The 13,025-nt window shown below is 52.8% G+C and overlaps 2 protein-coding genes across 7 annotated transcripts in view; one reads left to right on the forward strand and one right to left on the reverse strand.

Moving 5' to 3' along the window:
- MAP3K13 (mitogen-activated protein kinase kinase kinase 13) overlaps window positions 1-9,030 on the forward strand; it is a 73,382-nt gene extending 64,352 nt beyond the window's left edge. For 4 of the 5 annotated variants that reach the window (XM_017826299.1, XM_017826301.1, XM_017826300.1 and 1 more), the window contains 5 exons: window positions 61-778; window positions 2,123-2,193; window positions 4,034-4,331; window positions 4,979-5,076; window positions 5,165-9,030. In XM_017826299.1, coding sequence (XP_017681788.1) covers window positions 61-778; window positions 2,123-2,193; window positions 4,034-4,331; window positions 4,979-5,076; window positions 5,165-5,201 — 1,222 coding nt within the window. In that variant the 3' untranslated portion in view covers window positions 5,202-9,030. Of the gene's footprint in view, window positions 1-60; window positions 779-2,122; window positions 2,194-4,033; window positions 4,332-4,978 lie in introns of all 5 variants that reach the window. The other variant, XM_017826303.1, reaches the window with a different exon arrangement.
- A 689-nt stretch (window positions 9,031-9,719) lies between these two features.
- On the reverse strand, window positions 9,720-12,714 carry TMEM41A (transmembrane protein 41A). 2 transcript variants are annotated; one of them, XM_017826310.1, is made up of 5 exons: window positions 12,573-12,714; window positions 12,304-12,457; window positions 11,324-11,485; window positions 10,692-10,830; window positions 9,720-10,144 (listed from the first exon to the last, which is right to left on the reverse strand). In XM_017826310.1, the coding sequence occupies exons 1-5, from the start codon at window positions 12,668-12,670 to the stop codon at window positions 9,924-9,926; spliced, it is 774 nt and encodes a 257-aa protein (XP_017681799.1). In that variant the 5' UTR covers window positions 12,671-12,714; the 3' UTR covers window positions 9,720-9,923. The 2 variants fall into 2 exon arrangements, with proteins under 2 accessions (XP_017681799.1, XP_017681800.1); XM_017826311.1 differs by lacking the exon at window positions 10,692-10,830 and having other exon boundaries at window positions 9,915-10,144; window positions 12,573-12,674.
- Between the last annotated feature and the right edge of the window lie 311 nt (window positions 12,715-13,025).

Consider the following 13,025-nt stretch of genomic DNA (forward strand, 5'->3'; position numbering starts at 1 on the left):
GTGGTTGACGTCAGTTCTTCGCTCGCGTTTGATGTGTAACTTCTGCTCCCTGTCTCCCAGGCCAGACCTGCTCAAGTCAGAGGGCATACCCAGCACAGAGGCAGCGTCCAACGGCTCCCCAGTCTCAGGAAGTCCCAAAATGTCAACGCTGAGCGGCAAAAGCCGGTACCGCAGCAAGCCCCGGCACCGCCGGGGGAACAGCAAAGGCAGCTACCAGGAATTCGCAGGGATCTTGAAAAACCAGCCGGCGCAGGACGACGCACCCCCACCTCCGCCTCACAACCCCCCCCCGCACCCCGGGCTGCCGCAGCCGGGCCACGGCCACCCCTCGCGGCTGCACGGCCACGGGCAGGACATCGCCAACTGCGCCAACAACCTGCGCTACTTCGGCCCCGCGGCCGCGCTCCGCAGCCCCCTCAGCAACCACGCCCAGCGCCGCATGTCCGGCTCCAGCCCCGACCTCATCTCCACCGCCATGGAGGCCGACTGCCGCCGCGGCCTCGACGGCAAGGGCGGCCAGGCCGAGCGCTGGGAGTGCTGCACCGCAGACCCCTACGAGTCGTGTCTGCAGTGCAGGGACGAGGACAGTGGGCAGGGGCAGATGGCACCGGTGGAGGCGGGGGGGAGCCGCCCCCAGTCCCCGACCTCTGCTTCCCTCTACGAGAGCGCGCAGTTCATGGAGAAGCTGGAGGAGCAGGGCACGGCAGCGTCCGCCCTGGGCACTCCCCAGCACGTGGCGTCCTCGGTGCTGCCTTGCAAAGCGAGATCCCTTCAGAAGGTGAGAACGAAGGCACTGGCGTTTGGAATAAAACAAAGCGTTCTCTTCCTTTCCCTCTCCTCCAAGGGAAGGTGTGCAGCACAGGTTGGTGTCTAGGACAGCAGCAAAGCCACGTTTCACACCTGCACAGCAGTAGTAGTTGCGTGTACAACTTTATCTCAAAGAAATCATGCATAGATGAAGTTCGCTTTGTGATCTGGACATACTTTTAAAGTCAGTTTTGTGGAGCTGTGGGGCATACTGGAGCATACTGCCAATGATGAGGGTTGTCACTCGAGGTTTTGGAAGGGCCTCGTTCTGTTAATTTCAATTCTGCCAGTTTTTGTTTGAGGTGAAACTTGTTCTGCTGAATTTTTGTTGTTGAAACAGTCTCAAAATGTTTCCAAGCCTTTCTCAAAGGGAAGGGGTAAATGTGTTCTTTAAATATCACACGAGAGTTTCTTTGAGAATCTCTGGGGCTGCTGCTCCTTGGAACAGGAATTCAACAATGGTCTTGGGGGTGTGCCTTTTGCTGCACCTGCCAGAAATTGTCCCCCTGCACTGAAAGTCATAGTTCTCGTGTATTTTGTGAAGATTTTGCAAGAGTCAAAAAGACCCAATGGCACAGTTGTACAGAAACAGCTCTTTGTTCCTCCTGCTTCCATCCAGGTGGCGGGAAAAGTAGGAACCAGTCTGAGTGGAGTTCAGAGAGAAGGAAAATTAGATCTGAGTGGAGAAGTGAAGGAAAATAGGATGATTTACCAGACCATGAGTGTGGTTTGGGCACAGAATGAAGGAAGGGGGACCTCATATGACAAGGCAACAAGATAAGGTAGAGGCTGAATATGAATGAGGGGCTGACAGGATGGGGAGGGTAGGAGGAGGCTCTAAAAGACAAGAGTGTGGTGGGTGGGAAAAGGAGGAGAAAAGGCTCTGTGCTCTGAACTGGTGAAACCCACCAGCAAAGGCTGTGTCATCCCCCATCCTGCTCTGTGATGGAGAAGAGAGTCGAAGTTGTAAAGCCAAGAGTGCCAGATCAGCTCAATAATTTATGTGGGTTTCCATATGTTACTAATTACTTGATTTGCTCCTGTAACAATCTGGAACATTATGTACTCCGTGCCTGCAGAAGTACTCCAGTGTATTTCCGAGTCCAGATTCGGGAACGGCAGCATTAGGGCTGCCTGAAATAACCTCCTTGGTAGGACGAGGTCTGGCTCAGTGTTCCCTGGTGCACAGGCTGTTTTCTTCTGGTCTAGATTGTTGCAGCCTGTTGGCACAGTGACTTTGTCCTGGAGGACCAAGGGTCAACCATGTTTGAGCCTCCACAAACGTGACACCACTTTTGTCCTTGTTTTCTGCCAGAGCGGTGACGACTCTTCAGAAGAGGAAGAGGGTGAAGTAGACAGTGAAGTGGAGTTTCCTCGTAGACAAAGGTAAAAGGTGACTTCACTCTAATCTCTCTTTGGTGGGACAAAACTCAGGAGGAGAACTGTCCTAGCAGCTGCACACCAGCACTGCAACTGGGGAAGGTGCTGGCAAAAGAACAGAGCGGGACCCATCCAGTGTGTCCCATCCACCCTCAGCTGATCCCTCACGTCACTCCCTGCTCCAGCCTGTCCTGAGGTGTTCTCTCTGGCACAGCTTTCCTGCTGCAGGCTGTTTGCAGCACAAGTTGGTCAAGCTAGATAATGTTATTCAGCCTATAAAAAGTAGCTGCTGCATCTGTTTCACCAGAATGAGACTTAGTGGATATTGGTGCTTTTTGTGGACTCTTTCCACTGTTGTTTATTAACTGTTGCTGCAGTGGGGGAGACTCCAGCACCTTTGTAGTTGAATTCAGATAAGATTGAAGAGCCAGGTGATAACACAGCAGATCAAATTTGATGGTGTTGCCTGTAAAATAAGACTTAAGGGAGTGTTACTACCTAAGCCTGGGTAACAACAGGCTTTACAGTCCTGTGCTTAGAAGAGACATCATGGAAATGCTGCTGTGGTTTTATGAAAGCAGCTGCTTGAAGTGCAGGAGTGATCCAGTGGGCAAATAGATTACAGGTTTGTTTTGCAGGAGAAAAGAAGAAAATAAAAGCTGGTCTGCTGTTGTACACATCCACAGCACACCTGCTGCTTAAATCCTTCATTCCCCAGCTCAAAGACCATGGTAAAGTTTGGAAAGGTACTGAAAAGTGTGACAAGAGTGGTTAGGGATGGTTTCCATAGAAGAAGAGATTAAATCCATGAGAAGTGTTTGTCTAGCAGGAGGAGAGGCAAAACTGGAAGTGCATGAAATTGTAGTTTATGTGGAGAAAATAGACAAGGAACGATTCCTTACATTCGTGTTAGGGACAGCCAGTGAAGCAAACAGAGGTTTAAAATGAACAAAAGGAAGTGCCTTTCCCATCCAGAACATTTTCAGATGTGGAGCTCATTGTCAAGGTGTGCTGTGGAAATCGAACCATGAAGAGAGCCATAAGTGTTGAATTTCTGGAGCACAGATCCATCAGAGGCTGAGCACTGTCATCCAGGTTTGAGCTTTGACTTAGGAATTGGATTTGCTGAATGGTACAAACCAGGAGGAGATGCCAGGAGAAAGCAGTCTCTGCCTGCACGCCCTGTTCTCATACTTTTCCCAGGTTATTCCTTCCTACCTGGGGCTGGAGGCAGAACTCTGGGCTGGATGAGTTATCTGACTCACAGAGTGTCTGAGTGTTGCTTCCTCTGTGATTTACTGGCTTGGGAGATTAGAAGGAGAACAAATTGCCTGTTCCATGTGATGACCAGCTGTGGCTCTCCTGGCGTGTTCAGTCAACTGATGGGTTGTAGCATTGCTGTTGAATCCTGGCACGAGGCCATTTCCACAGTCAAGTAGCTATGAGCCTGTTTTTTGAGTGCACGTACCTAAATCCTGCCTGGCTGTTGGGATCGCTGCCAGGCAATGCAGGTGTTCCCAGGTGTGTTATCTTGAACTCCACAGTACAGCATTCCTTTAGGAAAAAGCACTGAGAAAGGCAAATATGCTCCAGGGCAGATCAGCTATTACGGACATGTACCAGACAGGACCAAATAAGAACAGATGAATTTGAAGATGAGGGTTTTGAAGTAAATCATTCAAAAGAGGTAGAATTCTGTAACTCCAGGATATGAAAGGCAGCCCACCAGGAGAGGGGTCTGCCAAGGCCTGGTGCGGCAGAGCAGCTGAACAGAGCACCCAGGAAATTCCCTGAGGGCAGAACAGTGTGATCCAAGCTGGACACTGAACCTCTCTCCCCTCTGCAGACCCCATCGCTGCATCAGTAGCTGCCAGTCCTACTCGACCTTCAGCTCCGAGAACTTCTCCGTGTCCGATGGAGAGGAGGGGAACACAAGCGACCACTCCAACAGCCCGGATGAGCTGGGCACCAAGCTGGAAGATGAGCTGGCTGAGAAGCTGGAGGACATGTTGTCCCAAACTCCAGAGATCCCCATTGAAATCTCCACGCAGTCGGATGGGCTTTCAGACAAAGAGTGCGCCGTGCGGAGAGTCAAGACTCAGATGTCTCTGGGCAAGCTTTGTGCAGATGAACACAGCTGTGAGGTGAGTTGTAGGTTTCTTATCCCCTCTTCCTTCTGCTAAGTGGAAAAAAAACCCAAAAAATGTTATGGAAAGGAATCCAAGGGCCAGAAAGTTGGAACACTGCCTAGGAGATGCTGTGGTAGGTGTACTATGGCAAAGCAACTGCTTCAGTACCCAATCTCCCTCATACTTGGCAGATGAGTAGGTGGGGGAAAGTCACACAAACAAAGCTGAACATAATGTACTGGTCAGGATGACTGTGATTTTGGGAGGCCATGAGATTTGCAGTTGCATTAAGTGGGATAAAAATAGATAATGAAATGGAATGGGTATAAACTGCCTCAAACGTATCCATCAGCAGCCTTGCTGACAAAGCTGGAATGATTTTCTTCCTTTTACTGTGTTTGAAGTGTTTGGGAGGGGTAGGGCAGAGCCTGCTGCACCATCTCCTCCTAACTCTGTGTTTGGTAGTGCTCTGCCCAGGTGTTTCTCTGCTGTCCCCTCACTGAGGACAGACAAGTGACCTTTGGTAGGGCAGTTGTGTGCTGTGCCATCTCCTGTGTGCCAGCCTCCTCCTTTGCCTGGCTGCTCTTACACACTGGGGTGGTGTGGGTGACGTGCAGTACAGGACTGTTGCTCAAGTCTCCCCCTTTCCTTTTGCTTTGCAGAACCCACCACAGTTTGGAGAATCAGACTGTGACTCTTCTGAAGGGGAGTGTTCTGATGCCACAGTCAGGACCAATAAGCCCTGCAGCTCTGCTACTTGGTAATACAGATCTCCCCCAAAGCTTCCTGATACTGGCATTTTGATTTCCCTGAGATTCCACTTCATTCCCCTTCATCACACTTTACAGGAAGAGAAGATGCTTCTCCTTCCCACCCCAGGAGTGATTTGCAATAACCCGAATCTCTGGAAAATGTCCAAATGAAATTAATTCTCTTTGAGCATTTCAATCAAGAATGGCAGGGATGTATTTTATTGAATAATCTAGTTACTGTAACATGGATATTTATTTTTTTGACATTTTAACACTTTTTACTGTAAAGAGTGGATTGTATTTATAGACATACAGACTTGTTGCAAAAAAAAAAAAAGTTCAGAAAGCAAGCACACTACAGAGAAACATCCTGGGAGTCCTGCCTGGACAGCTTTGTGTACAGATGCAGGGGATTCTCTTGCTGCTTGCACAGGGGACCAGGCCTCGTGGCCCTGAAGATTGGAGAACAGATCAAGAAAACTAAACCACTCAGTCTTATCAAAAGAGGAAAAGCAGAAAACGACCTGACTGTAGGGTGACCTGTGAACAAAGCATTTTCAGTATAACCAGCTGGGTCATTTTTAATCAGAAGGAGGACATGTTCCTGGAGCAAACTGGTACTGAGGTGCTAACATCCAGGGTCTTCTGAGTCAATACATCCCCAGGAATGTAATAGTGGGTTTTATTTTAAGGATTTTTAGTTTCTTTTTTTAATCAGCATTTTGTTGTGAGATCCTGCAAATGTACTCTAACCTCATCCTCTCGAGAACTGGTATCAGAGCACTTCTTAACACCGTCCTTGCTTCACTGTGGCAGTGTCGACCTCCAGTTGAGCAGGGAAACCTCTTTCAGATGCAGTGTGCCATTTCCCAGTTTACTTCCTCCTCTTACCTCCTGTCTGTTTCAGTCAGTCAAAGAAATCAATCCAATCAGTGTTGGCAAAGCAAGGACTTGCAAAGCGTGGAAAGCACATTTCTCAGAGCCCGAGCCCTTCTGGGGAGGACACTGGAGACGCCTGGACTGGACTGGGAGAAGCAGCCTCTCACCTACAGCAGCATTGATAACCAGCAGAGAGCTGTGTGTTGAGGGGGAAGACTGGGAATCACTGGCCTGGCTCAGAGCATCAGCCCTGCTCTGTCTCCTTATTCACTGTACATTCTTGGAAGCGTTAGCAGCTGCCTGCCCTTCATGTCAGGCTTTGTGCAAAACAGGTTGCACAGGGAATTTGACAGTGGCTGTGGCATAGCTGTGTCTCGGGTGTGCCCCGAGGCCTCTGTTTCTCCTCCAAGCTGAAACTCTGCAGGTGAAAGTGAGGATAGTACTGGTATGTGACAGGCCGAGGCATTGGCAGATGAGAAAAATTTGTTTTCTGATAGAACTCATAGTGCCTTCCCTTCAAACACTACTCTTCTAAAACAATGTTGAAAGAGAACAAAACGATAGAGCACGTTCCCCCCCCTTCCTTAGTTGATGTCCCCCTGCAAGAGCTCTCCCTCTGCCCTTCCCAGCGTGCTGGCACGGCCAGCCTGAGGTGAACGGCAGGAATGGACCATGGACAGGTACTTCTGTTGCTTTGTTTGTTTACATTTTATGTTAAAATATTGGTTTGAATTTAACTGTGGTAATTTATAGCCTCATGGCAAAGTGAAGGAAAATGTCTTACCTATACAGAGAGCAGTATTGTATGAGTTAAATTATCCCATATTTTTAAATTTTTGTAGCTGGACTACAGACAGATCTTAAGTTATGATGTTATTTTATTATTTATTATCATTTCTGTAGATCAGAAGGTTGGCTTCACCGCTAGCACAATTGTAATCTGTTTGTGTGATGTTACCTTCTCCCTGGTCACCGAGGGGGCGGGAGCAGAGCTGGGCTCAGTGGCTGTCAGGAATTGCTGCCTCTCGTGATTTCCAGGGATGCTGTTACTCCAGGAGAGGGCACAGAGAGGGATGGATGGCTGCAGTCAGCCCTGTGTGAGGTTCTTCGTGGGCACTTTGCTCACGTTGCTGGTAGTTGTCAGCCCCTGAACTGGTGGGGACGGTGATCAGGGAGTGAGTGGCTTTTGAACTGACCACAAAATGAGTAACTGTGACGAGATCCCCTGGCAAGAGCATCCCAAAGGACATTGCTCCAGGCAGCAGGTGCGAGATCAGGGTGGCCAGCAGTGGATCCACATGGTGGATCACCCTGGCAGGACCAAACAGGCTGCTGGAGAGGGAGCGACCTGCTCACCCTGCCCTCAGCAGCAAGGCTGGCTCTGGGCGGAGGCACAATGCCCTGGGGAGTGAAGCTCTTTCCTGGCTCCTTTCTTGTTTCCTCTCCCTTCCCATCCCTCGTTTCTCCTCCCAGACGTTCTCTGTCTCTTGGCCAGCAGCAGGAGGAGGTGGCAGGGCCAGAGGTGGCTTTGCTGTGAGGTGATTGGTGTGAGAGGGATTTGGTGTGGCAGAGGTGGTGCAGATGGTTACTCAGGAGGCTGGAGGCCGAGGTGTGGGAATTTAGCAGTGGGAGAACTATGTGCATGTAACATACTATGGTGTAAACAGAGGTTGAGAACTGCCACTGGGTGTCCCCCAGCAGAGGATGGAAGGCCTGTGCCCCTGGGGAGACTCTGCTCAGAGCTGGCAGGCTCCCTGAGCCCGGTGTCCTTGGGCAGCCCCACACAACAGCCCCAAAGCAGAGCTGCCTCCTGCTCAGGCCTGTCAGTCTCTGCAGGGCCTCCAGCCTGTGACGATTCAGTCCCAGTCAAACAGATCCCAGAGGGGTTTGGGTACCTGTGGTCTCTGCTTAGGTTCCACCGTGGGATGCAGCTCCTCTGGGCTCGCAGAGAAGCTTTGGGGTGTGGGATTTTGAGACCCTTATGGACCAGCTGTCCTAGGTGTGTGCTGATCCCTCCCCGTCCTTGCCTGGGGATGTGCTGGCCTGTTCTGCAGCCTGGGCAAGCAGAGCTGAACCCTCCAGGCTGCCACATTTAGCTCTAGTTTCCTCACACACCCAGGTCATTGCACTTTTATGGTCCAGTGTCACTCCTCCTACCTGCTGCCTCCAACGCAGCATCCCTCTGGAAATGCCACTAGGGCAGCCCCCCTTGCCCCAGTCCGTGGAGGTGCCGCCCCAGCCTTGCCCTGCACACACATCTCTCGTGCTCAGCTGTGTGTGGGCAGGGCTGGCTCAGCACCGCCCACATTCCCGGGGTGGTCACCGTCCATTCTGCAGGGCGTTAGGGCGGATTTCCTTAGTGGAACCTCCCTGGAATGGCACAGACGTGACCTGTGACCTCCACGTCACTGTACGGGCGCCTGTGCTGCGGTTCCTCACACTTTCCCTCCCAGCAGGGTCTGGGAGGTGTAGTGGACCTGCTTCCTCCTCGTAGTAACACCGCGCTCGCAGGGCAGGAGTAACCCGTGGGTTCCCTTTCCAGCACCCCAAGTTCCCTGACCCAGTTCTCATGGCTGCTGACAGCTCCTGAACACTAGCCTAGATTTTCTCCCAGAGCTGAATGTCGCCCTCCCCACTGTCGTGTTAAGTACCCATTTCATCTTGGCCCTGTCCAGTAGTGTTCATCCCCTCCTCCCTGCTCTGTGGATTCCTGAGACAAACTTGATTTTTTTTGTATTGACCAGTGTACAGTGATGGAAACAAGAATGACTATCAAAGCAAACAATGCATGGAATAAAAAGCCAGTGTACTTCAATGCTGCAGGCTGGTCTGGTGATCTGGGAAGGGGTTCTTATGGACTTTGGGATAACGTCATGAAGCCTTGCTCTGCGGTCTCCTATCTGCCCCCTTCCACGGCAGGAAGATTACTTTATCCTCCAAGAGGAGGGGAAACTCAGGGAGAGCAAGGAGGTGCAAATACCAAAACCCCAAGACCAGAGTATAATCCCTGGGGGAAGAGGGCCTGGCACAGGTTGCCCAGAGAAGCTGTGGCTGCCCCATCCCTGGAAGTGTCCAAGGCCAGGTTGGACAGGGCTTGGAGCAACCTGGCCTAGTGGAAGGTGTCCCTGCCCATGGCAGGGTGTGGAATGAGATGATCTTTATGATCCCCTCCAACCCACACCATCCTGGATTCTATGTTCTCCAGCAACTGGGACAAGAACCCACTTGTTTATTTGGAAACCTTCTAGTTATACAGGAGCAAATATGTAGGTTTCAAAGTGCTTCTCAGGGACAAATCCCTGTCAGCCAGGCACATCCATTCCTTTTCTTTTCCCCTTCAGTCTTTATGGGGAGTAGCAGCCACTGACAGACTGGGGAAGCAATCTTGTGTGTTCTGACACGACTGGTACACACAGGCAGCCCAAATCCTGAGCATTTTGCTGCAGGGTGTGCTGGTTTAACACTGGAATCAAAGAAGAGTCTTCAACAGCTGCACCTTGAAAGACCATTATTTTCTCAGCTTGGGGCTTGTGCTACTGCACCCAACAGCACCATTTGTCATTTTAGGCCAAAAATGCTAAATCAGTCTGGGGTTGGAGGGAGCAGGGCCTGCCTCCAGGGCAGTGCTTGGCCTCCCTGTGCTGGGCAGGATTAAGGGGTTCTGGTTTGCCTTCCTCACAGGATGCCAACACTCCTTTTGTCCCCATGGCAGTGGGCTGGGCACCCCCTCAGGCACACAGGGGATGATTTAAACGAAACAGGCACATTAACCAACTGTTCACAAAGTCCCTGTATCGCTCTCTCTGTGCAGGTACATGCACAGGTAAACATTCATCAAAAATAAGAATCTTACACCTCCTCTGAGATGAGGAGGACAATTAAAAACTGCCACTGTCCTTGGTGGCACAGAGCATGCAGAATATAACCCCCTGCAGAGACCTGCAGCTTTTACCCCAAAACTGGGGCACCTGAACCATCAGAAACTCTTTTTGCCATTGAGTGTCTGAGTTTGCTTGTCTCCATCCAGCTTCAGGTGCTTCTTGCTGTATCTCTTGATGAGGGTCCCTGGTACCAGGGCTACCATGGCCATTGCCAGCAGTTTGAGCAGCGTGTCCCAGGAGAAAATGGCATCCAGAGAGGTGATCTGGGACAGAATGGCCCCTGTCTGCACACAGATGAAATTATATGGTGTAAGGCCTGAAAGAATCAGAGCAGAAAAAAGCTGTTAGCATCCCCCCAGGGAAAATTAGCTCAAATATGCCCAAGGCTACACACAAAATCACAGAATGGTTGGGGTTCGAAGGGACTTCTGGAGATCATCCAGTCCAACCCCCCCTGCCAAGGCAGGGTCACCTCAAGCAGGTGACACAGGAACACATCTAGGTGGGTTTGGAATGTCTCCAGGGAGGGAGACTCCACACCCTGCCTGAACACCCTATTCCAGTGCTCTGCCACCCTCCATAGAAAGAAGTTCTTCCTCATGTTGAGGTGGAACTTGCTGTGGTTTAGTTTATGGCCCTTACACAGACACAAGGGTCTGTGCTTATAACAGAAAGAACGAGGTGTAAATCAAGATTTGCAGCATGTGGGGACACACATATTTGCAAAATGCTCTGAGACCTCAGGGCAGCACAGAGGCAAACAGTTAAATGGGGCAGAGTCCTGCTGCTCTGCCTTCCCTGGGCTCAGCGCTGATGAGCAGCAGTGTCACACTGTCCCCTCAGACTGTGTCCCCAGGCCTTACCGATGAGGACGGACAAGAAGAACTGGGACACGGGGATGTTTAAAATGGGAGCCGAGAGGTTCAGGAACCAGTTTGGTGTCATGGGGAACAGCCTCAGGAACAACAAGAAGAAAAATAAGCAGCTCCTGTTCTCTTCTACCTGCCAAGAGAAACGTTTCACATTATTTCTGCTCCTCAGACAGCAGTAACACTGGAAAGGCCACGATGCTTCTGCCACAACATCAGTCCAGAACTGATGAAAAGCAGCAACGTTATGTGTGTGTGGGAGCGTAAGGGTGAGCCAGCCTGTTCCAAGGAAGTGATGGAATTGGGATCTCACCTGAATTAGAGATCAGGAAGGCAACAACAGAACCACCTCCAGCTGTACAACTCAGCAAAGGACGGATGGAGGCGGTTCTGGAGAACAGGGACTTCCCAATCAATCCTTGTCTTACTTCTGATGTTCCTTGGGATCTGGGATTTTCCCCACAGCCCCTCTGCAAACAGGCTTGCCCCAAGAGAGCAGCCTGCTCCTAGACCGTGCCCTTAGCAGACCTGATGTGTCCCCTGCACACATTCATTTTTACTAAGCCATCCCAAAAGCAGCCTGACCCATGGACATCCTGGGTGTCTGCAGAAGCACCAGTTCTTACCTTCCCTTGCAGCAGAGCCACTTTCTCAGGGAAGTAGTGGACGACGAGCTGCTTGCCGAAGGCAGCAGAGAGCAGGTAGCACAGGGTGGCTCCCACTGACGTGAGCACCGAGCACAGCACCAGCCCCATCCATGGCCCGAAGAGAGCTCCCGCCAGGACATTCTGTGGGGACAACAGGGAGTGGGGCACAGTGTGTCACAGAATAGTCAGGGTTGGAAGGGACCCCTGGAGATCATCCAGTCCAACCCCCTCTGCCAAGGCAGGGTCACCTGGAGCAGGTGACACTGGAACGTGTCCAGGTGGGTTTGCAATGTCTCCAGAGGGGGAGACTCTGTGCCCTCCCTGGGCAGCTGTTCCAGTGCTCTGCCACCCTCCTGCCTCATGTTGAGGTGGAACTTCTTATGTTTTAGTTTGTGGCCCTTGCTCCTTGTCCTGTCACTGGGCACCACCGAAAAGAGCCTGGCACTGTCCTCTTGGCACCCACCTTGGAGATATTTATATGGATTAATGAGATCCCCTCTCAGTCTTCTCCAGACTAAACAGGCAGTTTCCACTCAAAAGAGAGATGCTCCAGACCCCTCATCATCTTTGTGGCCTCCACTGGACCCTCTCTAGTAGCTCCATGTCTCTCTTGACCTGAGGAGCCCAGACAGGACACAGCACTCCAGATGTGCCTCACTAGGACTGAGCAGAGGGTCAGGATGACCTCCCTGACCTGCTAGCTATACTCTTTCTGATGCCCCCCGGGATCCCATTGTCCCTCCTGGCCCCCAGGGCAGGCTGCCGGCTCACAGCCAACGTGTCACCCACCAACACTCCCAGGTCCTTCCCCGCAGAGCTGCTCTCTGCCAGGGCATCCCCCAACCTGTGCTGGTACAGGGGGTTATTCCTCCCCGGCTGCAGGGCCGGGCCGGTCCCTCTGGCCCCTCCTGACCGAGCCGTGGCTCGCCGGCCTCGCCCTTTGCCCCCCGTGCCCGTACCAGGAGGCTGGAGCCAGGGATGGCGAAGCTCTGCTTGTACAGGTAAGCGCCGCAGAACAGCGCCAGCGCCGCGCCCCGGTGCTGCCGCTCGTAGTCCCGCAGCGCCTCGGCCAGATCCCGCAGCTCCTCCAGGTCCGCCGGGAACCGCAGCGCCCTGAGGGGGGAGAGACACGGGCGGTGTCGGGGAGGGTGGGGAGAGACAGAGAGACGCAGGGGCAGCCCCGGCGGGACAGAGGGACATACGGGCAGCCCCGGCCCCCCGCACCCACCTGCGCGTCTGCCCCGCGCTCAGCCGCACCGACAGCAGCCACAGCGCGGCCGTGGCGGCCGCGAAGACGAGAAGGAGCCCGGCCGGGCGCCGCCACATCCCGGGTCGGAGCCGCCGCTGCCGCCGCTCTGGCCCGGCCCTGCCGGCCCTCAGAGCCCCGAGACGGGCGCGCAGGCGCGGGGCGGGGCCGCCCCTGAGGGCGGGGCTGGCGGGCGGGGCTGCCCCTGAGGGGACACGCGAGGGCTCGGAGGGACCCTGCACCCCTCAGGGTTCAAAGGCGGTTCAGCGCGGATACGCTCCTTAAACACACGCTTTAAACCTGCGTTTTAAGCACGCGCTTTAAACCCACGCGCTGCCGTTGTTTTATTGTCGCTCCCACAGCCCCTTTGTACGCCCTGCGTGGAGAGCGGGCCCCGCTGCCCGGTCCGCACAGGAGGCGCCCCGGGACCGCCAG

The sequence above is a fragment of the Lepidothrix coronata genome, unplaced genomic scaffold, assembly GCF_001604755.1.
Source record: "Lepidothrix coronata isolate B3197 unplaced genomic scaffold, Lepidothrix_coronata-1.0 Scaffold125, whole genome shotgun sequence".
NCBI classification, from domain to species: domain Eukaryota; kingdom Metazoa; phylum Chordata; class Aves; order Passeriformes; family Pipridae; genus Lepidothrix; species Lepidothrix coronata.

What these genes read in the sequence shown, in the direction of transcription:
- TMEM41A (XM_017826310.1), bottom strand. Translation starts at nt 12,670, where the DNA reads ATGTGGCGGCGCCCGGCCGGGCTCCTTCTCGTCTTCGCGGCCGCCACG. An exon ending in AGCGCGGGGCAGACGCGCAG is followed by an intron (nt 12,458 to 12,572) that starts GTGGGTGCGGGG and finishes CTCCCCCCTCAG; the next exon opens with GGCGCTGCGGTTCCCGGCGG. An exon ending in TCCCTGGCTCCAGCCTCCTG is followed by an intron (nt 11,486 to 12,303) that starts GTACGGGCACGG and finishes TTGTCCCCACAG; the next exon opens with AATGTCCTGGCGGGAGCTCT.